The sequence below is a fragment of the Cherax quadricarinatus genome, chromosome 7 (assembly GCF_038502225.1).
Source record: "Cherax quadricarinatus isolate ZL_2023a chromosome 7, ASM3850222v1, whole genome shotgun sequence".
Lineage (NCBI taxonomy): Eukaryota > Metazoa > Arthropoda > Malacostraca > Decapoda > Parastacidae > Cherax > Cherax quadricarinatus.
This window is the reverse complement of record NC_091298.1, coordinates 52,424,764-52,451,372: the sequence shown is the minus strand read 5'-3', so window position 1 is coordinate 52,451,372 and position 26,609 is coordinate 52,424,764. Positions and strand designations below refer to the sequence as shown.

General features: G+C 43.0%; 1 protein-coding gene across 4 annotated transcripts in view; it reads left to right on the top strand.

Moving 5' to 3' along the window:
* Nucleotides 1–26,609, top strand: part of LOC128686845 (uncharacterized) — a 343,417-nt gene that overhangs the window by 248,111 nt on the left and 68,697 nt on the right. For all 4 annotated transcript variants that reach the window (XM_070082449.1, XM_053773983.2, XM_053773984.2 and 1 more), the window contains one exon: nt 2,182–2,251. In XM_070082449.1, the coding sequence (XP_069938550.1) occupies nt 2,231–2,251 (21 nt within the window). In that variant the 5' untranslated portion in view covers nt 2,182–2,230. The remainder of the gene's footprint in view (nt 1–2,181; nt 2,252–26,609) is intronic.

Here is a 26,609-nt window from a genome sequence, read left to right as displayed (position 1 = left end):
TAACCTTGTTGCAGTGCTCACTAAAGGTGCACTGTGCACCCTTTGATGTTCATATCAATTAGCCTACGGTAAAATTGGTTTCCTTATACGTCGTTTCCCTTAAAGTCACAGTTTCCAAATTCTTATCGACAACGTTAAGTGAGGACTTACTGTATGTTATTTACATGTACCAGAACCAGTGCTGCTCCTGATTATACATGGGGCAATACCAACAATTTTTACCGATACCGTCACTTAATTTTAGGCCTATACCGATGCGTCAAGATTAGCTGATACCAGTACCAATACATGTTTTAAGGATAATACCCTCCTCAAGGGAGGTTCCTTGACGCTGGTGAGGGGCTCTTGATCTAGGGAATTGGATCTGTGCTCCAGTTCCCTGAACTGAGCATAAATGCCTTACACCCCCCCCTTCCTCAGGCGCTTTATAATCGCTACGGGTTTAGCGATACCCCATGATGATAATCAGGATTATACAGATACCGATACCACCTGGAACACACCTGGTCCTAACACTGATCCTTGAGGGATCCCACTTTTTTCACTTTTGCCACCACCGACATTCAGTCACTGTTTCTTACCCATAATGTTCTCTCTGATCCACTGTAGCACATTTCCTCTTGTTTCTGCGTGCTCCTTAAGTTTTTTTTGCCCCAGTTATTTGGGTGGTACTGTATAAGATGCCTTCTTGCATTCCACCCATTTCTCTCGGTCTGGCATAGTACTCCAGCAGGGTGTGTGTGTGTGTGTGTGCGCGCGCGCGCTCTTCCTAGGCCATCAAGAGTCGCTATGTGGATAACTACATAGGTTGAGTGGCGCAGTGTGTGGTTGTCTCCACACAGTAATACCTTCAACACCAGGACTCTCTCTTTAATTGCATTTACACTATGGAAATCAATTAGAAGGCTTGACTTAACTGCCTGTAGGCGGGATTCCATCATTCGTAATCCCTGCCTCCCTCCCACTTTCATCCCTCCCGTCGTGGACATTGGAGCTTCACACACTAAGGGATAAAGTAACTTTGATAGGGAAGTTGCTTAGAAGACGGGGCTGATGAAGCCATTACAGAGATTACTACACTAATGACATCGCTGAGTGATCACAAGCAGAGAGACTCCTGCTGGAGAGACATGTCTCCTGGTGAGGAGATATTTCTCCTCTCCTGGTGTGGAGAACTCTCGCCTAGTGAGGAGTCGTAGTAGCAGCAACAAGAAGTGGAAATCCCTCGATTCTGCCTTGGCACAGCACTTGAGTTCCCATGGAAGACCAAGACTGGGAAAAAGGGTGAGCTTGACTTAGAGTCGGGATGACTTGCAGAGACAGTCTCTGTTGAAGACAGAACTGGAAGTTCTGTCTCAAGACTTGCAGGAAATCAAATAAGTTTATTTAGGTACAGGCACACACAAGTACAATTATCATACATCGTAACATAGGTCAGGGAACAGGACAAGTGTTCCCTGACGGGGGTCTTACATGATGATCCTCAGCTGGAGCTTTTGGTCATCTGACCAAGGCCTTCCGCTGGCTTACCGGTCCACCCTTTAAAAAATTATGGTCATAGTTATTACCATTTTGTATATATCCCATAGTAACATATGTGTAAATTCTGTAGGATACATTTATCTAGGATCACATTTTTTGTGTGCGTCCGATGGTTTGTTTAGCGACCTTTTTTGTATGTCATAGATACCTCGTTCATCATTTCTTTACTTTTTGAATTAAATATGTAAATGTGAGTATGTTGTTATTTTCTGAGACAAACACGGATGGCTAGAAGAAACACTGTCTTTGTTTTTCTCAGGCGTAAATATTATGTTTTTGCAGGTGTTACTTCTTTATTTATACAACAAACACAATTATGACTGGTAATATACAACATTTCTGTGATGGTATTTTGTCTAATTTCCACCTGAGAGTGTTTTTATTTTAATTTTGATAAAAAAAAGCATTTCAATACTCTCATATATTTTTATTTAAAATTAAGACGTATTTTCTAACGTTCATGGTCACAGAAAACTCAATTCCATCATGGACACTGATATGCAACGCATTTCCCAAGTCTGCTAGTGTTGTTATCTTAATAAAATGTGTTTTTACTTATATAAAGTGGATTCTTCTTTATTTTCACTGCAGTTGCTTGTAATGTTTAGTTTACTGATGCATTATGTTTTCTGCTGACAGGATCGTGTTGAGGGAAAGCTGAGGTTACTAGGCTGACGCGCCACCAGCCATGAGGAGCCTGCTGCTCATGGTGAGTATTGTGTGTGTTAGTGTTGAGTGCTGCTCATGGTGAGTATTGTGTGTGTTAGTGTTGAGTGCTGCTCATGGTGAGTATTGTGTGCTAGTGTTGAGTGCTGCTCATGGTGAGTATTGTGTGCTAGTGTTGAGTGCTGCTCATGGTGAGTATTGTGTGCTAGTGTTGAGTGCTGCTCATGGTGAGTATTGTGTGCTAGTGTTGAGTGCTGCTCATGGTGAGTATTGTGTGCTAGTGTTGAGTGCTGCTCATGGTGAGTATTGTGTGCTAGTGTTGAGTGCTACTAATGGTGAGTATTGTGTGCTAGTGTTGAGTACTGCTCATAGTGAGTATTGTGTGCTAGTGTTGAGTGTTGCTCATGGTGAGTATTGTGTGCTAGTGTTGAGTGCTGCTAATGGTGAGTATTGTGTGCTAGTGTTGAGTACTGCTCATAGTGAGTATTGTGTGCTAGTGTTGAGTGCTACTAATGGTGAGTATTGTGTGCTAGTGTTGAGTACTGCTCATAGTGAGTATTGTGTGCTAGTGTTGAGTGTTGCTCATGGTGAGTATTGTGTGCTAGTGTTGAGTGCTGCTCATGGTGAGTATTGTGTGCTAGTGTTGAGTGCTGCTCATGGTGAGTATTGTGTGCTAGTGTTGAGTGCTGCTCATGGTGAGTATTGTGTGCTAGTGTTGAGTGCTGCTAATGGTGAGTATTGTGTGCTAGTGTTGAGTACTGCTCATAGTGAGTATTGTGTGCTAGTGTTGAGTGTTGCTCATGGTGAGTATTGTGTGCTAGTCTTTAGCGCTGTGATGGTGAGTATTGTGTGCTAGTGTTGAGTGTTGTGATGGTGAGTATTGTGTGTGCTAGTGTTGAGTGCTGTGATGGTGAGTATTGTGTGTGTGCTAGTGTTGAGTGCTGTGATGGTGAATATTGTGTGTGCTAGTGTTGAGTGCTGTGATGGTGAGTATTGTGTCCTAGTGTTGAGTGCTGTGATGGTGAATATTGTGTGCCAGTGTTGAGTGCTCTGATGGTGAGTATTGTGTGCTAGTGTTGAGTGCTGTGATGATGAATATTGTGTGCTAGTGTTGAGTGCTGTGATGGTGAGTATTGTATGTGCTAGTGTTGATTGATGTGATGGTGAGTATTGTGTGTGCTAGTGTTGAGTGCTGTGATGGTGAGTATTGTGTGCTAGTGATGAGTGCTGTGATGGTGAGTATTTTGTGTGCTAGTGTTGAGTGTTGTGATGGTGAGTATTGTGTGCGCTAGTGTTGAGTGCTCTGATGGTGAATATTGTGTGTGCTAGCGTTTAGTGCTGTGATGGTGAGTATTATGTGTGCTAGTGTTGAGTGCTATGATGGTGAGTATTGTGTATACTAGTGTTGAGTGCTTTGATGGTGAGTATTATGTGTACTAGTGTTGAGTGCTGTAATGGTGAGTATTGTGTGTGCTAGTGTTGAGTGCTGTGATGGTGAGTATTGTGTGTGCTAGTGTTGAGTGCTCTGATGGTGAGTATTGTGTGAGCTAGTGTTGAGTGCTGTGATGGTGAGCATTGTGTGTGCTAGTGTTGAGTGCTGTGATGGTGAGCATCGTGTGTGTTAGTGTTGAGTGCTTTGATGGTGAGTATTGTGTGTGCTAGTGTTGAGTGCTGTGATGGTGAGTATTGTGTGTGCTAGTGTTGAGTGTTGTCATGGTGAGTATTGTGTATGCTAGTGTTGAGTGCTGTGATGGTGCATATTCTGTGTGCTAGTGTTGAGTGCTCTGATGGTGAGTATTGTGTGTTAGTGTTGAGTGCTGTGATGGTGAGTATTGTGTGTTAGTGTTAAGTGATGTGATGGTGAGTATTGTGTGTGCTAGTGTTGAGTGCTGTGATGGTGAGTATTGTGTGTGCTAGTGTTGAGTGTTGTCATGGTGAGTATTGTGTATGCTAGTGTTGAGTGCTGTGATGGTGCATATTCTGTGTGCTAGTGTTGAGTGCTGTGATGGTGAGTATTGTGTATGCTAGTGTTGAGTTCTGTGATGGTGAGTATTGTGTGCTAGTGTTGAGTGCTGTGATGGTGAGTATTGTGTGTGCTAGTGTTGAATGCTCTAATGGTGAGTATTGTGTGTTCTAGTGTTGAGTGCTGTGACGGTGAGTATTGTGTGCTAGTGTTGAGTGCTGTGATGGTGAGTATTGTGTGCTGGTGTTGAGTGCTGTGATGATGAGTATTGTGTGTGCTAGTGTTGAGTGCTGTGATGGTGAGTATTGTGTGTGCTAGTGTTGAGTGCTGTGATGGTGAGTATTGTGTGTGCTAGTGCTGAGTGCTGTGATGGTGAGTATTGTGTGTGCTAGTGTTGAGTGCTGTGATGGCGAGTATTGTGTGTTAGTCTTGAGTGCTGTGATGGTGAGTATTGTGTGTGTTAGTGTTAAGTGATGTGATGGTGAGTATTGTGTGTGCTAGTGTTGATTGCTGTGATGGTGAGTATTGTGTGTGCTAGTGTTGAGTGCTGTGATCGCGAGTATTGTGGGTGCTAGTGTTGAGTGCTATGATAGTGAGTATTGTGTGTGCTAGTGTTAAGTGCTGTGATGATGAGTATTGTGTGTGCTAGTGTTGAGTGCTGTGATGGTGAGTATTGTGTGTGCTAGTGTTGAGTGCTCTGATGGTGAGTATTGTGTGTGCTAGTGTTGAATGCTCTAATGGTGAGTATTGTGTGTGCTAGTGTTGAGTGCTGTGATGGTGAGTATTGTGCGTGCTAGTGTTGAGTGCTGTGATGGTGAGTATTGTGTGCGGCTAGTGTTGAGTGCTATGATGGTGAGTATTGTGTGTGGTAGTGTTGAGTGCTGCTAATGGTGAGTATTGTGTGTGTTAGTGTTGAGTGCTGCTCATGGTGAGTATTGTGTGCTAGTGTTGAGTGCTGCTCATGGTGAGTATTGTGTGCTAGTGTTGAGTGCTACTCATGGTGAGTATTGTGTGCTAGTGTTGAGTGCTGCTCATGGTGAGTATTGTGTGCTAGTGTTGAGTGCTGCTCATGGTGTGTGCTAGTGTTGAGTGCTGCTCATGGTGTGTGCTAGTGTTGAGTGCTGCTCATGGTGAGTATTGTGTGTGCTAGTGTTGAGTGCTCTGATGGTGAGTATTGTGTGTGCTAGTGTTGAGTGCTGTGATGGTGAGTATTGCGTGTGCTAGTGTTGAGTGCCGTGATGGTGAGTATTGTGTGTGCTAGTGTTGAGTGCTGTGATGATGAGTATTGTGTGTGCTAATGTTGAGTGCTGTGATGATGAGTATTGTGTGTGCTAGTGTTGAGTGCTGTGATGGTGAGTATTGTGTGTGCTAGTGTTGAGTGCTGTGATGCTGAGTATTGTGCGTGCTAGTGTTGAGTGCTCTGATGGTGAGTATTGTGTGTGCTAGTGTAAAGTGCTCTGATGGTGAGTATTGTGTGTGCTAGTGTTTAGTGCTGTGATGGTGAGTATTGTGTGTGCTAGTGTTGAGTGCTGTGATGGTGAGTATTGTGTGTGCTAGTGTTGAGTGCTCTGATGGTGAGTATTGTGTGTGCTAGTGTTGAGTGCTCTGATGGTGAGTATTGTGTGTGCTAGTGTTGAGTGCTGCTCATGGTGAGTATTGTGTGTGCTAGTGTTGAGTGCTCTGATGGTGAGTATTGTGTGTGCTAGTGTTGAGTGCTCTGATGGTGAGTATTGTGTGTGCTAGTGTTGAGTGCTCTGGTGGTGAGTATTGTGTGTGCTAGTGTTTGAGTGCTCTGATGGTGAGTATTGTGGGTGCTAGTGTTGAGTGCTCTGATGGGGAGTATTGTGCGTGCTAGTGTTGAGTGTTCTCATGGTGAGTATTGTGTGTGCTAGTGTTGAGTGCTCTGATGGTGAGTATTGTGTGTGCTAGTTTTGAGTGCTCTGATGGTGAGTATTGTGTGTGCTAGTGTTGAGTGCTCTGATGGTGAGTATTGTGTGTGCTAGTGTTGAGTGCTCTGATGGTGAGTATTGTGTGTGCTAGTGTTGAGTGCTCTGATGGTGAGTATTGTGTGTGCTAGTGTTGAGTGATCTGATGGTGAGTATTGTGTGTGCTAGTATTGAGTGCTCTGATGGTGAGTATTGTGTGTGCTAGTGTTGAGTGCTCTGATGGTGAGTATTGTGTGTGCTAGTGTTGAGTGCTCTGATGGTGAGTATTGTGTGTGCTAGTGTTGAGTGCTCTGATGGTGAGTATTGTGTGTGCTAGTGTTGAGTGCTCTGGTGGTGAGTATTGTGCGTGCTAGTGTTGAGTGCTCTGATGGTGAGTATTGTGTGTGCTAGTGTTGAGTGCTCTGATGGTGAGTATTGTGTGTGCTAGTGTTGAGTGCTCTGATGGTGAGTATTGTGTGCTAGTGTTGAGTGCTCTGATGGTGAATATTGTGTGCTAGTGTTGAGTGCTCTGATGGTGAGTATTGTGTGCTAGTGTTGAGTGCTCTGATGGTGAGTATTGTGTGCTAGTGTTGAGTGCTCTGATGGTGAGTATTGTGTGCTAGTGTTGAGTGCTCTGATGGTGAGTATTGTGTGCTAGTGTTGAGTGCTCTGATGGTGAGTATTGTGTGCTAGTGTTGAGTGCTCTGATGGTGAGTATTGTGTGCTAGTGTTTGAGTGCTCTGATGGTGAGTATTGTGTGTGCTAGTGTTGAGTGCTCTGATGGTGAGTATTGTGTGCTAGTGTTTGAGTGCTCTGATGGTGAGTATTGTGTGCTAGTGTTGAGTGCTCTGATGGTGAGTATTGTGTGCTAGTGTTGAGTGCTCTGATGGTGAGTATTGTGTGTGCTAGTGTTGAGTGCTCTGATGGTGAGTATTGTGTGCTAGTGTTTGAGTGCTCTGATGGTGAGTATTGTGTGTGCTAGTGTTGAGTGCTCTGATGGTGAGTATTGTGTGCTATTGTTTGAGTGCTCTGATGGTGAGTATTGTGTGTGCTAGTGTTGAGTGCTCTGATGGTGAGTATTTTGTGCTAGTGTTTAAGTGCTCTGATGGTGAGTATTGTGTGTGCTAGTGTTGAGTGCTGTGATGGTGAGTTGTGTGCTAGTGTTGAGTGCTGTGATGGTGAGTATTGTGTGCTAGTGTTTGAGTGCTCTGATGGTGAGTATTGTGTGTGCTAGTGTTGGGTGCTCTGATGGTGAGTATTGTGTGCTAGTGTTGAGTGCTGTGATGGTGAGTATTGTGTGCTAGTGTTGAGTGCTGTGATGGTAAGTATTGTGTGCTAGTGTTGAGTGCTGTGATGATGAGTATTGTGTGCTAGTGTTTGAGTGCTCTGATGGTGAGTATTGTGTGCTAGCGTTGAGTGCTCTGATGGTGAGTATTGTGTGCTAGTGTTGAGTGCTCTGATGGTGAGTATTGTGTGCTAGTGTTGAGTGCTCTGATGGTGAGTATTGTGTGTGCTAGTGTTGAGTGCTCTGATGGTGAGTATTGTGTGCTAGTGTTGAGTGCTGTGATGGTGAGTATTGTGTGCTAGTGTTGAGTGCTCTGATGGTGAGTATTGTGTGCTAGTGTTGAGTGCTCTGATGGTGAGTATTGTGTGTGCTAGTGTTGAGTGCTCTGATGGTGAGTATTGTGTGCTAGTGTTGAGTGCTCTGATGGTGAGTATTGTGTGCTAGTGTTGAGTGCTCTGATGGTGAGTATTGTGTGCTAGTGTTGAGTGCTCTGATGGTGAGTATTGTGTGCTAGTGTTGAGTGCTCTGATGGTGAGTATTGTGTGCTAGTGTTGAGTGCTCTGATGGTGAGTATTGTGTGCTAGTGTTGAGTACTCTGATGGTGAGTATTGTGTGCTAGTGTTGAGTGCTCTGATGGTGAGTATTGTGTGCTAGTGTTGAGTGCTCTGATGGTGAGTATTGTGTGCTAGTGTTGAGTGCTCTGATGGTGAGTATTGTGTGCTAGTGTTGAGTGCTCTGATGGTGAGTATTGTGTGTGCTAGTGTTGAGTGCTCTGATGGTGAGTATTGTGTGCTAGTGTTGAGTGCTCTGATGGTGAGTATTGTGTGCTAGTGTTGAGTGCTCTGATGGTGAGTATTGTGTCCTAGTGTTGAGTGCTCTGATGGTGAGTATTGTGTGCTAGTGTTGAGTGCTCTGATGGTGAGTATTGTGTGCTAGTGTTGAGTGCTCTGATGGTGAGTATTGTGTGCTAGTGTTGAGTGCTCTGATGGTGAGTATTGTGTGCTAGTGTTGAGTGCTGTGATGGTGAGTATTGTGCGTGCTAGTGTAAAGTGCTCTGATGGTGAGTATTGTGTGTGCTAGTGTTGAGTGCTGTGATGGTGAGTATTGTGTGTGCTGGCTAGTAACAAGTGTTTTTGTTTCAACTGATCTATATAAATATTGCCTCAATATAGTATGCGCATCATTTTTGTATCCATAAATACTGGAACATCTGTGCAACATTGTTTCTTTAGCACAACATTGATTCTTGTTTAACGTGCCAAAAAACTGTTGATTAATAATGTTTGTATTAACTTAAAAATGTATTCCGATAATTTACTCCTTCAAATGCATCTTAGCATATTCATAAGTATAACTGGTAGCTCATTTATCTGCGAAAATATCTTTTTGTTTCGAACTTTAAATCTTCGATGAGTAGGATTTTTTTTTTTTGATCGATTGTAATACGCAATTCTAGAGTTTTTTACTATGTGATTGTTGGTGTTGTCATTTAAGACGATGCTGTTTCAGAATGGTGGTGTATAGTATATATTAGGATCTTGTGTATGAATTAGTATATAATGCAAGTGTATTTGTCCCTATGTTTTGGAATACTTAAGAGTCAATCACTTGCATTTTTGTATACCTGAGAAGGCAAGTCGACTGCTTCGTTCTTGTAGAGAGCTGCGGCCCTCATGTTTGTGTGCAATACCCGTGTAACGTCACACACGTATAATATTCCGAGTTTGTCTTCATGAGTCTTGCTGATCACTGAAGGATCGGTACACTTCAGAGAATGATAGTAGTGTGGAGCTTACACTAGCACCTACTGCACCATCACTCAACTGTGACAACACCACTACTGCACCATCACTCAACTGTGACAACACCACTACTGCACCATCACTCAACTGTGACAGCACCACTACTGCACCATCACTCAACTGTGACAGCACCACTACTGCACCATCACTCAACTGTGACAGCACCACTACTGCACCATCACTCAACTGTGACAACACCACTACTGCACCATCACTCAACTGTGACAACACCACTACTGCACCATCACTCAACTGTGACAACACCTCTACTGCACCATCACTCAACTGTGACAACACCTCTACTGCACCACCACTCAAGTGTGACAACACCACTACTGCACCACCACTCAAGTGTGACAACACCACTACTGCACCACCACTCAAGTGTGACAACACCACTACTGCACCACCACTCAAGTGTGACAACATCACTACTGCACCACCACTCAAGTGTGACAACACCACTACTGCACCACCACTCAAGTGTGACAACACCACTACTGCACCACCACTCAAGTGTGACAACACCACTACTGCACCACCACTCAAGTGTGACAACACCACTACTGCACCACCACTCAAGTGTGACAACACCACTACTCACCATATTGATCCATCATTTGTTGTCAGTTATCTTCCCCTGGCTTCAGAGTGTCTTCCCACTCACAGTGTGTGAGTGCCCGGACCCACTTGACAACTTAGGAAGCACCACCAGCACCCGCAGCTGTTCTTACGCCACCAAGATTATGCTGCCATGTTTCTCAGAGGCAGCGTTGGCAGCTCTTTTCATAACAGAACACTGTATGGTCATATGTGACTCTAGAATGGAGATATATGGGATGAAATATACGATGGAAAAATAAACACAAATGCGGTATTATACGATCTTTTATAAAGTCATAAACAGGTGTTTGTGACTTGATCAATCCCACTGTGTGGGCGAAAAGTAGTCAGTAGAGGATCGCATATTGCGTTTGGCTTCAGAATTTTTAAGAGCTTACCAGGAGACATCAGAAACACTGCCGGAACACATGTAGAAGTCTTCAGTAGGAAATTAGACAGGTACCTTCTCCAGGATCAACCAGGCTGTGATGGATGTGTGGGCCAGCGGGCCGCCAGCAGCAGCAGCAGTTGACCAGGCTAGCACCAGACAAGCCAGGCCAGGAGCCGGGCTACAGGACTTTGAAATTTCTCAAAACATATCAAAGGCATATAAAAGGTATACCAGGATTTGGTATAAACCTTGGTAATAAATACCGACAAGTTGGTTTAGAAAGACACGTAAGCAAACACTATAACATATTTATTAGAAAACGTTTCGGTCCTGGGACCTTGATCACTTCTAACATACAGAGGTAGAAAGACATTATATATATAGGCGGAGAGTGAGATGTGACGCACGTGACCTGAGGAATGTCATAAGAACATAAGAATGGAGGAACACTGTAGAAGGCCTACTGGCCCATGCGAGGCAGGTCCTTATCAAAACAACCAGGATTTACTGACCACGACAGTAGCCTCACGTTCTGTCCCACGGGAATCATCACCCTCCAACATACTTATTTTTGACTCACATGCTATGAAGCTGACTTCAACCATGTTGAAAATCCACCATATCCAGGAGTACTGCTGGTGCAGGTGCGATGATAACCGTGCAAATACCACCTTTCCAGGTGATACAGCTTTGCTAAGCGCGTGTTAGCTTTTTAACTTTGCATTTTTTTATTTCCTAGGTAGTAGGTTGGTAGACAGCAACCACCCAGGGAAGTACTACCGTCCTGCCAGATGACTGTGAAGCAGAAACCTGTAACTGTTTTGCATGATGGTAGGATTGCTGGTGTCTTTTTCTGTCTCATAAACACGCTAGATAACAGAGATATCTTGCTACTCCAACTTACACTTTGGTCACACTTCACAGACATGCACATGCATATATATATACATACATCTAGGTTTTTCTCCTTTTTCTACATAGCTCTTGTTCCTCTTTATTTCTTCTATTGTCCATGGGGAAGTGGAAAAGAATCTTTCCTCCGTAAGCCATGCGTGTCGTATGAGGCGACTAAAATGCCGGGAGCAATGGGCTAGTAAACCCTTCTCCTGTAGACATTTACTAAAAAAGAGAAGAAGAAAAACTTTATAAAACTGGAATGCTTGAATGTGCGTGGATGTAGTGCGGATGACAAGAAACAGATGATTGCTGATGTTATGAATGAAAAGAAGTTGGATGTCCTGGCCCTAAGCGAAACAAAGCTGAAGGGGGTAGGGGAGTTTCGGTGGGGGGAAATAAATGGGATTAAATCTGGAGTATCTGAGAGAGTTAGAGCAAAGGAAGGGGTAGCAGTAATGTTGAATGATCAGTTATGGAAGGAGAAAAGAGAATATGAATGTGTAAATTCAAGAATTATGTGGATTAAAGTAAAGGTTGGATGCGAAAAGTGGGTCATAATAAGCGTGTATGCACCTGGAGAAGAGAGGAATGTAGAGGAGAGAGAGAGATTTTGGGAGATGTTAAGTGAATGTATAGGAGCCTTTGAACCAAGTGAGAGAGTAATTGTGGTAGGGGACCTGAATGCTAAAGTAGGAGAAACTTTTAGAGAGGGTGTGGTAGGTAAGTTTGGGGTGCCAGGTGTAAATGATAATGGGAGCCCTTTGATTGAACTTTGTATAGAAAGGGGTTTAGTTATAGGTAATACATATTTTAAGAAAAAGAGGATAAATAAGTATACAAGATATGATGTAGGGCGAAATGACAGTAGTTTGTTGGATTATGTATTGGTAGATAAAAGACTGTTGAGTAGACTTCAGGATGTACATGTTTATAGAGGGGCCACAGATATATCAGATCACTTTCTAGTTGTAGCTACACTGAGAGTAAAAGGTAGATGGGATACAAGGAGAATAGAAGCATCAGGGAAGAGAGAGGTGGTTTATAAACTAAAAGAGGAGGCAGTTAGGGAAAGATATAAACAGCTATTGGAGGATAGATGGGCTAATGAGAGCATAGGCAATGGGGTCGAAGAGGTATGGGGTAGGTTTAAAAATGTAGTGTTAGAGTGTTCAGCAGAAGTTTGTGGTTACAGGAAAGTGGGTGCGGGAGGGAAGAGGAGCGATTGGTGGAAGGATGATGGTGGGAGAAAAAGTTAGCATATGAGAAGTTTTTACAAAGTAGAAGTGATGCAAGGAGGGAAGAGTATATGGAGAAAAAGAGAGAGGTTAAGAGAGTGGTGAAGCAATGTAAAAAGAGAGCAAATGAGAGAGTGGGTGAGATGTTATCAACAAATTTTGTTGAAAATAAGAAAAAGTTTTGGAGTGAGATTAACAAGTTAAGGAAGCCTAGAGAACAAATGGATTTGTCAGTTAAAAATAGGAGAGGAGAGTTATTAAATGGAGAGTTAGAGGTATTGGAAAGATGGAGGGAATATTTTGAGGAATTGTTAAATGTTGATGAAGATAGGGAAGCTGTGATTTCGTGTATAGGGCAAGGAGGAATAACATCTTGTAGGAGTGAGGAAGAGCCAGTTGTGAGTGTGGGGGAAGTTCGTGAGGCAGTAGGTAAAATGAAAGGGGGTAAGGCAGCCGGGATTGATGGGATAAAGATAGAAATGTTAAAAGCAGGTGGGGATATAGTTTTGGAGTGGTTGGTGCAATTATTTAATAAATGTATGGAAGAGGGTAAGGTACCTAGGGATTGGCAGAGAGCATGCATAGTTCCTTTGTATAAAGGCAAAGGGGACAAAAGAGAGTGCAAAAATTATAGGGGGATAAGTCTGTTGAGTATACCTGGTAAAGTGTATGGTAGAGTTATTGTTGAAAGAATTAAAAGTAAGACGGAGAATAGGATAGCAGATGAACAAGGAGGCTTTAGGAAAAGTAGGGGGTGTGTGGACCAGGTGTTTACAGTGAAACATATAAGTGAACAGTATTTAGATAAGGCTAAAGAGGTCTTTGTGGCATTTATGGATTTGGAAAAGGCGTATGACAGGGTGGATAGGGGGGCAATGTGGCAGATGTTGCAGGTGTATGGTGTAGGAGGTAGGTTACGGAAAGCAGTGAAAAGTTTTTACGAGGATAGTGAGGCTCAAGTTAGAGTACATAGGAAAGAGGGAAATTATTTCCCAGTAAAAGTAGGCCTTAGACAAGGATGTGTGATGTCACCGTGGTTGTTTAATATATTTATAGATGGGGTTGTAAGAGAAGTAAATGCGAGGGTCTTGACAAGAGGCGTGGAGTTAAAAGATAAAGAATCACACATAAAGTGGGAGTTGTCACAGTTGCTCTTTGCTGATGACACTGTGCTCTTGGGAGATTCTGAAGAGAAGTTGCAGAGATTGGTGGATGAATTTGGTAGGGTATGCAAAAGAAGAAAATTAAAGGTGAATACAGGAAAGAGTAAGGTTATGAGGATAGCAAAAATATTAGGTGATGAAAGATTGGATATCAAATTGGAGGGAGAGAGTATGGAGGAGGTGAATGTATTCAGATATTTGGGAGTGGACGTGTCAGCGGATGGGTCTGTGAAGGATGAGGTGAATCATAGAATTGATGAGGGGAAAAGGGTGAGTGGTGCACTTAGGAGTCTGTGGAGACAAAGAACTTTGTCCTTGGAGGCAAAGAGGGGAATGTATGAGAGTATAGTTTTACCAACACTCTTATATGGGTGTGAAGCATGGGTGATGAATGTTGCAGCGAGGAGAAGGCTAGAGGCAGTGGATATGTCTTGTCTGAGGGCAATGTGTGGTGTGAATATAATGCAGAGAATTCGTAGTTTGGAAGTTAGGAGGAGGTGCGGGATTACCAAAACTGTTGTCCAGAGGGCTGAGGAAGGGTTGTTGAGGTGGTTCGGACATGTAGAGAGAATGGAGCGAAACAGAATGACTTCAAGAGTGTATCAGTCTGTAGTGGAAGGAAGGCGGGGTAGGGGTCGGCCTAGGAAAGGTTGGAGGGAGGGGGTAAAGGAGGTTTTGTGTGCGAGGGGCTTGGACTTCCAGCAGGCATGCGTGAGCATGTTTGATAGGAGTGAATGGAGACGAATGGTTTTTAATACTTGACGTGCTGTTGGAGTGTGAGCAAAGTAACATTTATGAAGGGGTTCAGGGAAACCGGCAGGCCGGACTTGAGTCCTGGAGATGGGAAGTACAGTGCCTGCACTCTGAAGAAGGGGTGTTAATGTTGCAGTTTAAAAACTGTAGTGTAAAGCACCCTTCTGGCAAGACAGTGATGGAGTGAATGATGGTGAAAGTTTTTCTTTTTCGGGCCACCCTGCCTTGGTGGGAATCGGCCGGTGTGATAATAAAAAAAAAATAATTTTTTTTATTTATAAATATACATCTTAACATAAAACTGGAAATATAGAAAGTGATATTTGTGAATAAACTTGTGAATCTTGTGTGGTAATTAACCCAGTAAATGAGGATAGGTTGTATGCTAGTGTAAAACTGTGTATATACACAGTCTGAGATCCGTACAAATCTGTATTATTTAAGACATTAAAAAACAACATGTATACATCGAGAGGTGTATGGCTTAGTATATATAGGCTGAGAGTTTAATCCCCCTTTTTTTTCAGGGGTACAAGTATTCAGGATTGGTGGTGATCACGTTACATACAGCCTTAATGACTGCTCGTGTAGTCGATAGCTTTAAACCCAATTAACCAACCAAAACTACAAATTTTGTTAAAATTATGTATCTCCCTCATACACGCTTGATCTTGCAGTAACTTGCATAAATTCTCCCGGGTTAAATTTTTTTTATTAATGTTAATTGTGCTAAATTTGAGGAATTTATCCGAAAATACCCTTCAAAACACAGGCTGTTCCGTGACAGTGTTCATATGTGAAGAAAATGAAGCGTAAGAGCAGGTCTCCTTGAACCTGCTGTGCCTGCTCAACTAGCAGCTAAAACAAGTTCCTGTGTTTACCTCCACACACCTACTGTGCTGTGCCTGCTCAACTAGCAGCTAAAACAAGTTCCTGTGTTTACCTCCACACACCTACTGTGCTGTGCCTGCTCAACTAGCAGCTAAAACAAGTTCCTGTGTTTACTTCCACACACCTACTGTGCTGTGCCTGCTCAACTAGCAGCTAAAACAAGTTCCTGTGTTTACCTCCACACACCTGCTGTGCTGTGCCTGCTCAACTAGCAGCTAAAACAAGTTCCTGTGTTTACCTCCACACACCTGCTGTGCTGTGCCTGCTCAACTAGCAGCTAAAACAAGTTCCTGTGTTTACCTCCACACACCTGCTGTGCTGTGCCTGCTCAACTAGCAGCTAAAACAAGTTCCTGTGTTTACCTCCACACACCTGCTGTGCTGTGCCTGCTCAACTAGCAGCTAAAACAAGTTCCTGTGTTTACCTCCACTCATCTGCTGTGCTGTGCCTGCTCAACTAGCAGCTAAAACAAGTTCCTGTGTTTACCTCCACACACCTACTGTGCTGTGCCTGCTCAACTAGCAGCTAAAACAAGTTCCTGTGTTTACCTCCACACACCTACTGTGCTGTGCCTGCTCAACTAGCAGCTAAAACAAGTTCCTGTGTTTACCTCCACACACCTGCTGTGCTGTGCCTGCTCAACTAGCAGCTAAAACAATTTCCTGTGTTTACCTCCACACACCTGCTGTGCTGTGCCTGCTCAACTAGCAGCTAAAACAAGTTCCTGTGTTTACCTCCACACACCTACTGTGCTGTGCCTGCTCAACTAGCAGCTAAAACAAGTTCCTGTGTTTACCTCCACACACCTGCTGTGCTGTGCCTGCTCAACTAGCAGCTAAAACAAGTTCCTGTGTTTACCTCCACACACCTGCTGTGCTGTGCCTGCTCAACTAGCAGCTAAAACAAGTTCCTGTGTTTACTTCCACACACCTGCTGTGCTGTGCCTGCTCAACTAGCAGCTAAAACAAGTTCCTGTGTTTACTTCCACACACCTGCTGTGCTGTGCCTGCTCAACTAGCAGCTAAAACAAGTTCCTGTGTTTACTTCCACACACCTACTGTGCTGTGCCTGCTCAACTAGCAGCTAAAACAAGTTCCTGTGTTTACCTCCACACACCTGCTGTGCTGTGCCTGCTCAACTAGCAGCTAAAACAAGTTCCTGTGTTTACCTCCACACACCTGCTGTGCTGTGCCTGCTCAACTAGCAGCTAAAACAAGTTCCTGTGTTTACTTCCACACACCTGCTGTGCTGTGCCTGCTCAACTAGCAGCTAAAACAAGTTCCTGTGTTTACTTCCACACACCTACTGTGCTGTGCCTGCTCAACTAGCAGCTAAAACAAGTTCCTGTGTTTACCTCCACACACCTGCTGTGCTGTGCCTGCTCAACTAGCAGCTAAAACAAGTTCCTGTGTTTACCTCCACACACCTGCTGTGCTGTGCCTGCTCAACTAGCAGCTAAAACAAGTTCCTGTGTTTACCTCCACACACCTACTGTGCTGTGCCTGCTCAACTAGCAGCTAAAACAAGTTCCTGTGTTTACTTCCACACACCTGCTGTGCTGTGCCTGCTCAACTAGCAGCTAAAACAAGTTCCTGTGTTTACTTCCACACACCTACTGTGCTGTGCCTGCTCAACTAGCAGCTAAAACAAGTTCCTGTGTTTACCTCCACACACCTGCTGTGCTGTGCCTGCTCAACTAGCAGCTAAAACAAGTTCCTGTGTTTACCTCCACACACCTGCTGTGCTGTGCCTGCTCAACTAGCAGCTAAAACAAGTTCCTGTGTTTACTTCCACACACCTGCTGTGCTGTGCCTGCTCAACTAGCAGCTAAAACAAGTTCCTGTGTTTACTTCCACACACCTACTGTGCTGTGCCTGCTCAACTAGCAGCTAAAACAAGTTCCTGTGTTTACCTCCACACACCTGCTGTGCTGTGCCTGCTCAACTAGCAGCTAAAACAAGTTCCTGTATTTACCTCCACACACCTGCTGTGCTGTGCCTGCTCAACTAGCAGCTAAAACAAGTTCCTGTGTTTACCTCCACACACCTGCTGTGCTGTGCCTGCTCAACTAGCAGCTAAAATAAGTCTCTTGAATTTATGAATAATAATATTTGGGCGCGACAACTTCATCAGCCAAAGGTCGCCTGTTATCCTCTTTTGTTTACCGATATATGAAAATAGTCGAGGTTATCGTTGATAACCCATTCTCAGAATATATCGAATGATAACCCCTCCTTCTGTCGTATGATAATCCCTTCTTATATCGCATGATAACACCGTCTTATATCCTTCTTGTTGTGAGGTATTACATTCAGTTTATGTGAATGATGTGCTTCCCTAACCGTTCACGTTGGTTAGGTTAAGATAGGTTTCTCTAAGTTTCTTTGGGTTAGGTTAAGTTATGTAGAACTATATACAAAAGACGAGGTAATCACTCCCTTAGTCTTGGAGTTAGTGAAGAGCACAGTAGTCTTGAAGTCTTTAACTCCAAGGCTGAGGGACTGTTTAACTCATCTTTTGTATATAGTTTTGCGGTCTTCCCATTATGTCATTGAATTCGTATTGATAAAGCCACTGGATGGCGAAACGTGTATAAATAAAAATACCCAGATGTTGCACATGTGCCTAATTCTAGGAGAAATGTGTTTGCATAGTCCAGAACTGACTCCACTCTCATTTTTATTAATAAGTTTTAAGCAATGAACGTGCGGTGTTCTAGGTAGGTTTACCTGTATTTACACTTATAATTTCCTAACTGCTGACAGTGTTGTCATACTCAAGGTATTACATTGATTAAACTTATGTTGTGCTTCTTAACTTAGGAGAGCACTGTTCACTTCTCCTATTCGTGACATGCGTAAAAAGTGTACCAGTTGCTGATAGACGTGTAATGGATTAATGTAACACACTGTACTTGCAACTTGCGACAGAGTACAGTATGTGCCCGTTGAAACACCTTATTTGCCCTGCATAACGGCAGCAGCAACTGGTGACCCGAAATATTACGTTACTGTATCAGTGTTGTGCTACACTGATTTCTGACATTATTGTGTTGCTGATCCACCCGTATCTGGCTGCCTTGCATTTTATTAATTGACAATAAATATTGCAGTTCAATATTCACCTGTCATTTATGCTCTCGTTTTGTTAGTTATGTTTTAAATTTGACCTAGAAATGGATTCATACCAGATATTGTCTATAGCACACGACTTAGGTGAGGCGAACTAAGGTACCCACCGTAACATGTGAGGTGAACTAAGGTACCCATCGTAACATGTGAGGCGAACTAAGGTACCTATCGTAACATACTCTAGGTGAAGTGAACTGAGATATTTATTGTGTCTATTTTCATTTAAAAGTAACTTCAACCATACTGGAAGCTTTAAAGTTTTGTGTGCTACAGACAGTAACACATGACTGTCTAGAGAATCCCATAGTGGAATACTTGGCGATGCCCATGTTACTGTGCTGAAGATTCCCAGCGTAGAGAGTCTAATGGTACTACCTCATGTGTGACATCCTGTGTGTTGGAGTACGACAGTGAAACACCATCCTGTGTGGTGGAATATGACAGTGAAACACCATCCTGTGTGTTGGAGTACGACAGTGAAACACCATCCTGTGTGGTGGAATATGACAGTGAAACACCATCCTGTGTGATGGAATATGGCAGTGAAACACCATCCTGTGTGATGGAATATGACAGTGAAACACCATCCTGTGTGATGGAGTACGACAGTGAAACACCATCCTGTGTGATGGAATATGACAGTGAAACACCATCCTGTGTGATGGAATATGACAGTGAAACACCATCCTGTGTGATGGAATATGACAGTGAAACACCATCCTGTGTGATGGAGTATGACAGTGAAACACCATCCTGTGTGATGGAATATGACAGTGAAACACCATCCTGTGTGATGGAATATGACAGTGAAACACCATCCTGTGTGATGGAATATGACAGTGAAACACCATCCTGTGTGATGGAGTACGACAGTGAAACACCATCCTGTGTGATGGAATATGACAGTGAAACACCATCCTGTGTGATGGAATATGACAGTGAAACACCATCCTGTGTGATGGAATATGACAGTGAAACACCATCCTGTGTGATGGAGTATGACAGTGAAACACCATCCTGTGTGATGGAATATGACAGTGAAACACCATCCTGTGTGATGGAATATGACAGTGAAACACCATCCTGTGTGATGGAATATGACAGTGAAACACCATCCTGTGTGATGGAATATGACAGTGAAACACCATCCTGTGTGTTGGAGTACGACAGTGAAACACCATCCTGTGTGGTGGAATATGACAGTGAAACACCATCCTGTGTGTTGGAGTACGACAGTGAAACACCATCCTGTGTGGTGGAATATGACAGTGAAACACCATCCTGTGTGATGGAGTACGACAGTGAAACACCATCCTGTGTGATGGAATATGACAGTGAAACACCATCCTGTGTGATGGAATATGACAGTGAAACACCATCCTGTGTGATGGAATATGACAGTGAAACACCATCCTGTGTGATGGAATATGACAGTGAAACACCATCCTGTGTGATGGAATATGACAGTGAAACACCATCCTGTGTGATGGAATATGACAGTGAAACACCATCCTGTGTGATGGAATATGACTGAAATACCATCCTGTGTGATGGAATATGACAGTGAAACACCATCCTGTGTGATGGAATATGACAGTGAAATACCATCCTGTGTGATGGAATATGACAGTGAAACACCATCCTGTGTGATGGAATATGACAGTGAAACACCATCCTGTGTGATGGAATATGACAGTGAAACACCATCCTGTGTGATGGAATATGACAATGGAACACCATCCTGTGTGATGGAATATGACAGTGAAATACCATCCTGTGTGATGGAATATGACAGTGAAACACCATCCTGTGTGATGGAATATGACAGTGGAACACCATCCTGTGTGATGGAATATGACAGTGAAACACCATCCTGTGTGATGGAATATGACAGTGAAACACCATCCTGTGTGATGGAATATGACAGTGAAACACCATCCTGTGTGATGGAATATGACAGTGAAACACCATCCTGTGTGATGGAATATGACAGTGAAACACCATCCTGTGTGATGGAATATGACAGTGAAACACCATCCTGTGTGACTGGTGTGTCTGATACATATAGTTACCACTTTAACCTTTTAAAAATGTCATGTATATCAGATGATAGTCACACGATACTTTTGTACCTAATTTTAAACTTAATGAAGCATATTGAGCGGTGATGTACAAGTGACAGTCGGTGTTAGTGACACTTGTGTAGTCCCTGGGTTATTGAACTAGCCAGCTGGAAAGTTCTAGTGAAGATTTCAATAGTTTTTCTTATTTTTCGTGAAGATTGGAATTCTTTCTTCCTATTTTTCGTGAAGATTGGAATTCTTTCTTCCTATTTTTCGTGAAGATTGGAATTCTTTCTTCCTATTTTTCGTGAAGATTGGAATTCTTTCTTCCTATTTTTCGTGAAGATTGGAATCGTCTCTTCCTATTTTTCGTGAAGATTGGACTCGTCTCTTCCTATTTTTCGTGAAGATTGGAATTCTTTCTTCCTATTTTTCGTGAAGATTGGACTCGTCTCTTTCTATTTTTCGTGAAGATTGGACTCGTCTCTTCCTATTTTTCGTGAAGATTGGAATTCTTTCTTCCTATTTTTCGTGAAGATTGGAATCGTCTCTTTCTATTTTTCGTGAAGATTGGAATCGTCTCTTCCTATTTTTCGTGAAGATTGGAATTCTTTCTTCCTATTTTTAGTGAAGATTGGAATTCTTTCTTCCTATTTTTCGTGAAGATTGGACTCGTCTCTTCCTATTTTTCGTGAAGATTGGAATTCTTTCTTCCTATTTTTCGTGAAGATTGGACTCGTCTCTTTCTATTTTTCGTGAAGATTGGAATCGTCTCTTTCTATTTTTCGTGAAGATTGGAATCGTCTCTTCCTATTTTTCGTGAAGATTGGACTCGTCTCTTTCTATTTTTCGTGAAGATTGGAATCGTCTCTTCCTATTTTTCGTGAAGATTGGACTCGTCTCTTCCTATTTTTCGTGAAGATTGGAATTCTTTCTTCCTATTTTTCGTGAAGATTGGACTCGTCTCTTTCTATTTTTCGTGAAGATTGGACTCGTCTCTTCCTATTTTTCGTGAAGATTGGACTCGTCTCTTTCTATTTTTCGTGAAGATTGGACTCGTCTCTTCCTATTTTTCGTGAAGATTGGAATCGTCTCTTCCTATTTTTCGTGAAGATTGGACTCGTCTCTTCCTATTTTTCGTGAAGATTGGAATTCTTTCTTCCTATTTTTCGTGAAGATTGGACTCGTCTCTTTCTATTTTTCGTGAAGATTGGAATAGTTTTGTCCTATTAACTCCATTAAAGAATCGTGGACAAATATTTGTTTTAATTATTTTTAAATACTACACATAATAATTCTAAAAAGTTCGAGTATATAGAATAATCTCAAAGTTTGTAATTATGTGAAGTGATGGAGACTCGATCCTGCTTTCCCGTGACTCACACCCAAAGCTGGCAGAGGGTCGTCATCAGTGTGACGACTGTACTGCTGTAGGGTCGTCATCAATGTGACGACTGTACTGCTGTAGGGTCGTCATCAGTGTGACGACTGTACTGTAGGGTCGTCATCAGTGTGACGACTGTACTGCTGTAGGGTCGTCATCAGTGTGACGACTGTACAGCTGTAGGGTCGTCATCAGAGTGACGACTGTACTGCTGTAGGGTCGTCATCAGTGTGATGAATGTACTGCTGTAGGGTCGTCATCAGCGTGACGACTGTACTGCTGTAGGGTCGTCATCAGTGTGACGACTGTATTGCTGTAGGGTCGTCATTAGTGTGACGACTGTACTGCTGTAGGGTCGTCATCAGTGTGACGACTGTACTGCTGTAGGGTCGTCATCAGTGTGACGACTGTACTGCTGTAGGGTCGTCATCAGTGTGACGACTGTACTGCTGTAGGGTCGTCGTCACCAAAGACTGTCATCCCCAGCAGTAAAATACATCGTATATTAATGTATTTTAATTCACCTCTGTACTGTATCCTCTTATTCACTGCTAGACATTCATTTTAGTTTTCTTCTTCACAGACATTTCTGGTGTTTACTATTGCCTCCTCGAGCTACTAAGAACTCATAACCCTGGAATGGAAATGAGCAGAGGAGACGAGTTTTTCCAGCGAATACCAAATGAAACTTTATCAGCTGGAGGGACGAGAACCCTTGAAGGTGTCATCATGCTGGTGAAACTCTCATGGGGGAAATAACACACTGGAAAATGATACTTATTATTAACACATCGGCCGTCTCCCACCAAGGCAGGGTGACCCGAGAAAGATAAACTTTCATCATCATTCACTTCATCACTGCCTTGCCAGAGGCATGCTTACACTACAGTTATAAAACTGCAACATTAACACCCCTCCTTCAGAGTGCAGACACTGTACTTCCCATCTCCAGGACTCAAGTCCGGCCTGCCGGTGTCCCTGAGTCCCTTCATAAATATTACCTTACTCACACTCCAACAGCAAGGTATAAAATACCGACAAGTTGAAGGATAAGACAACTCGGATACTTTTTCTCCAAGGTTGATGGACTGATTACATCATCTTTATTTCATTACTACTGCTGCCTTTGTATTTGATTGAAGAAGTCTAGTGGGTAGGCGTTTCAACAAAAAAGATAACCTAACTTTTGCACATGTCTTAATTGTCAACTTGTTGGTATTTTGTACAACTTTCAACAATGGATATGGAGTGCACAATAAACTAGCCACTACCGTCCACAGGATGTATATGGTGTGCTTAATAAACTAGCCACTACCATCCACGGGATGGATATGTGGTGCACAATAAACTAGCCACTACCATCCACAGGATGGATATGGTGTGCACAATAAACTAGCCACTACCATCCACAGGATGGATATGAAGTTCACAATAAACTAGCCACTACCATCCACAGGATGGATATGAAGTGCACAATAAACTAGCCACTACCATCCACAGGATGGATATGAAGTGCACAATAAACTAGCCACTACCATCCACAGGATGGATATGGGGTGCACAATAAACTAGCCACTACCATCCACATGATGGATATGGGGTGCACAATAAACTAGCCACTACCATCCACATGATGGATATGTGGTGCACAATAAACTAGCCACTACCATCCACAGGATGGATATGAAGTGCACAATAAACTAGCCACTACCATCCACAGGATGGATATGGGGTGCACAATAAACTAGCCACTACCATCCACAGGATGTATATGGGGTGCACAATAAACTAGCCACTACCATCCACATGATGGATATGGGGTGCACAATAAACTAGCCACTACCATCCACATGATGGATATGGGGTGCACAATAAACTAGCCACTACCATCCACATGATGGATATGGGGTGCACAATAAACTAGCCACTACCATCCACAGGAAGGATATGAGGTGCACAATAAACTAGCCACTACCATCCATAGGATGGATATGTGGTGTACAATAAACTAGCCACTACCATCCACAGGATGGATATGAGGTGCACAATAAACTAGCCACTACCATCCACAGGATGGATATGTGGTGCACAATAAACTAGCCACTACCATCCACAGGATGGATATGGAGTGCTCAATAAACTAGCCACTACCATCCACAGGATGGATATGTGGTGCACAATAAACTAGCCACTACCATCAGCAGGATGGATAAGGAGTGCTCAATAAACTAGCCACTACCATCCACAGGATGGATATGTGGTGCACAATAAACTAGCCACTACCATCCACAGGATGGATATGGGGCGAACAATAAACTAGCCACTACCATCCACAGGATGGATATGTGGTGCACAATAAACTAGCCACTACCATCCACAGGATGGATATGGAGTACACAATAAACTAGCCACTACCATCCACAGGATGGATATAGGGTGCACAATAAACTAGCCACTACCATTCACAGGATGGATATGGGGCGAACAATAAACTAGCCACTACCATCCACAGGATGGATATGGGGTGCACAATAAACTAGCCACTACCATCCACAGGATGGATATGAGGTGCACAATAAACTAGCCACTACCATCCACAGGATGGATATGGGGTGCACAATAAACTATCCACTACCATCCACAGGATGGATATAGGGTGCACAATAAACTAGTCACTACCATCCACAGGATGGATATAGAGTACACAGTAAACTAGTCACTACCATCCACAGGATGGATATAGGGTGCATAAACTAGCCACTTCAGTGGCAAAATACAACCTAGAAATTCCTAAATAGAGCAAGTCTCGGCTTCAACGGCATACTGTAGCAAACTCTCCCGCTGACCATTACCTCAGTAGGGAAAGAATTTGTGGAAGTGGGCTGGAGGGAGTGAGGGGTAGTGGGGAGAAACTCCAGGACTCTTGAAGAGTCTTCAGGACTCTTAGCGGCGGGTCAGGGTATGTACTCAGAGAACCTGGAGCGTGAGTACACACTGAGTGAGGCGGGATATTGCTATATGATAGAGCTTGTGTCCGTGCTGCCACGTCCCGCCGCCGTCCTTACGGACCGGACAAAGTACGGTTCACGCTTTATTTTATATTTTATTCATGAGGGGGAATTTAAATTATTCCCCCACACTGCAGCTCCTGAAATGTTTCTTCTAGTTCTTGCTCATTTCAGCTGCCTGATTTAATATTTATGAAGTTTTAAATTAAATGTTTTTTTTACCTCTCTTGCTTCCTGAAATTCCCGCCAATTCATGGGATTTATTTAAAATTCCCGCCATTTCGTGCGGGTTAAGTGGATATTCCCGCCATTTCGTAGGATTTAGGGAAAATTCCCCACTATATTACGAAGTTTAGGGGAAAATCCCCAGCTATATCAGGAAATTTAGTGGAAAATCCCCAGCTATATCAGGAAATTTAGCGGAAAATCCCCAGCTATATCAGGAAATTTAGCGGAAAATCCCCAGCTATATCAGGAGATTTAGGGAAAAATCCCCAGCAGTATTAGGAAGTTTAGGGGAAAATCCCCAGCTGTATCAGGAAGTTTAGGAGAAAATCCCCAGCTGTATCAGGAAGTTTAGGGGAAAATACCCAGCTGTATCAGGAAGTTTAGGGGAAAATACCCAGCTGTATCAGGAAGTTTAGGGGAAAATACCCAGCTATTTCCTGAGGTTCTGGGGAAAATTCCCAGAGCTCCTCGTCAGTGTCTCATTTGGGAGTTGGAACTATTCTCCCGTTCCTTGGATCAAACCTGATACTTCCCATTTTTTTCCCAAGCACTGTATAACCCCTTACGGGTTTAAAGCTTCCCCTGGAATATAATTTATTATTTTTTCAACACACCGGCCGTCTCCCACCAAGGTAGGATGACCCAAAAAAGAAGAAGCGCTTCCACCATCACTCACTCCATCACTGTCTTGCCAGAGGAGCGCCGATACTTCAGTTCAAAATTGCAACATTAACACCCCTCCTTCAGAGTGCAGGCACTGTATTTCCCACCTCCAGGACTCGAGTCCGGCCAACCGGTTTTCATGAATACCTTCATAAATTATTTATTATCATTATTGTTAGTTTTTAATAATTTAATATAATTTGATAATTTAAGTCTTATAATTGGGCTATCAATTTTAGAATATAAATTATCATAATGAATATCAGAAGTATTATAAAAATAATTCTGTCCTTATATCTTGACATTATGAAATATAATAATGGGGGAAATTAGGAAAAATCAATTAGAAATCTGTGGAAATACCGTTGGAAATATTTTTTGGGAAAATCTCAGGTGCAGAAATGCTGAATCTCGCATGTGGACACCTGGTACATTTACGCACGTTCAGTGGAAGAAATACCGGCAGGTGCAGGAATTTAAGGAAATGCAAAATTATGGTGAGTAAATCAGTATGTGGGACAGACACATAGGCTAAAAATAACAAGAAAAGGCACAATACCGCGACTGGAACGATACACATCCCGTGCATTGAAGAGAGGAGCTTACGACGACTTTTCGGTCCGAGTTGGACCATTTACGAAGTCACACTGTGTGTGACTTTGTGATTTTGTAAATGTTATAAGTCGGACCGAAACGTCGTCGTAAGCTCCTCTCTTCTATGTGCAGGTTATTTGTGTACACATAGGCTATGTTTCGCGCACTTGGTACATTTATTGCTTTTCCCTGGTCCTCACCTGTGTGTTGTCATTCGTTTTACAACTGCAAACAGGTATACCTCCTACTATCCCTTCCGTCATATTGAGGTATACAAGAAATACTACCGGCCGTAGTACTGGTGTTTTGGACCCCACATTCGTTACACACATTCCCACACTTCTGTGACAGTGACTCCCTGTTTCCTGCTAAGCATTGCTTGAACCATTGTAGTGACCTCACTGTTATTCCTGCATGCTTCT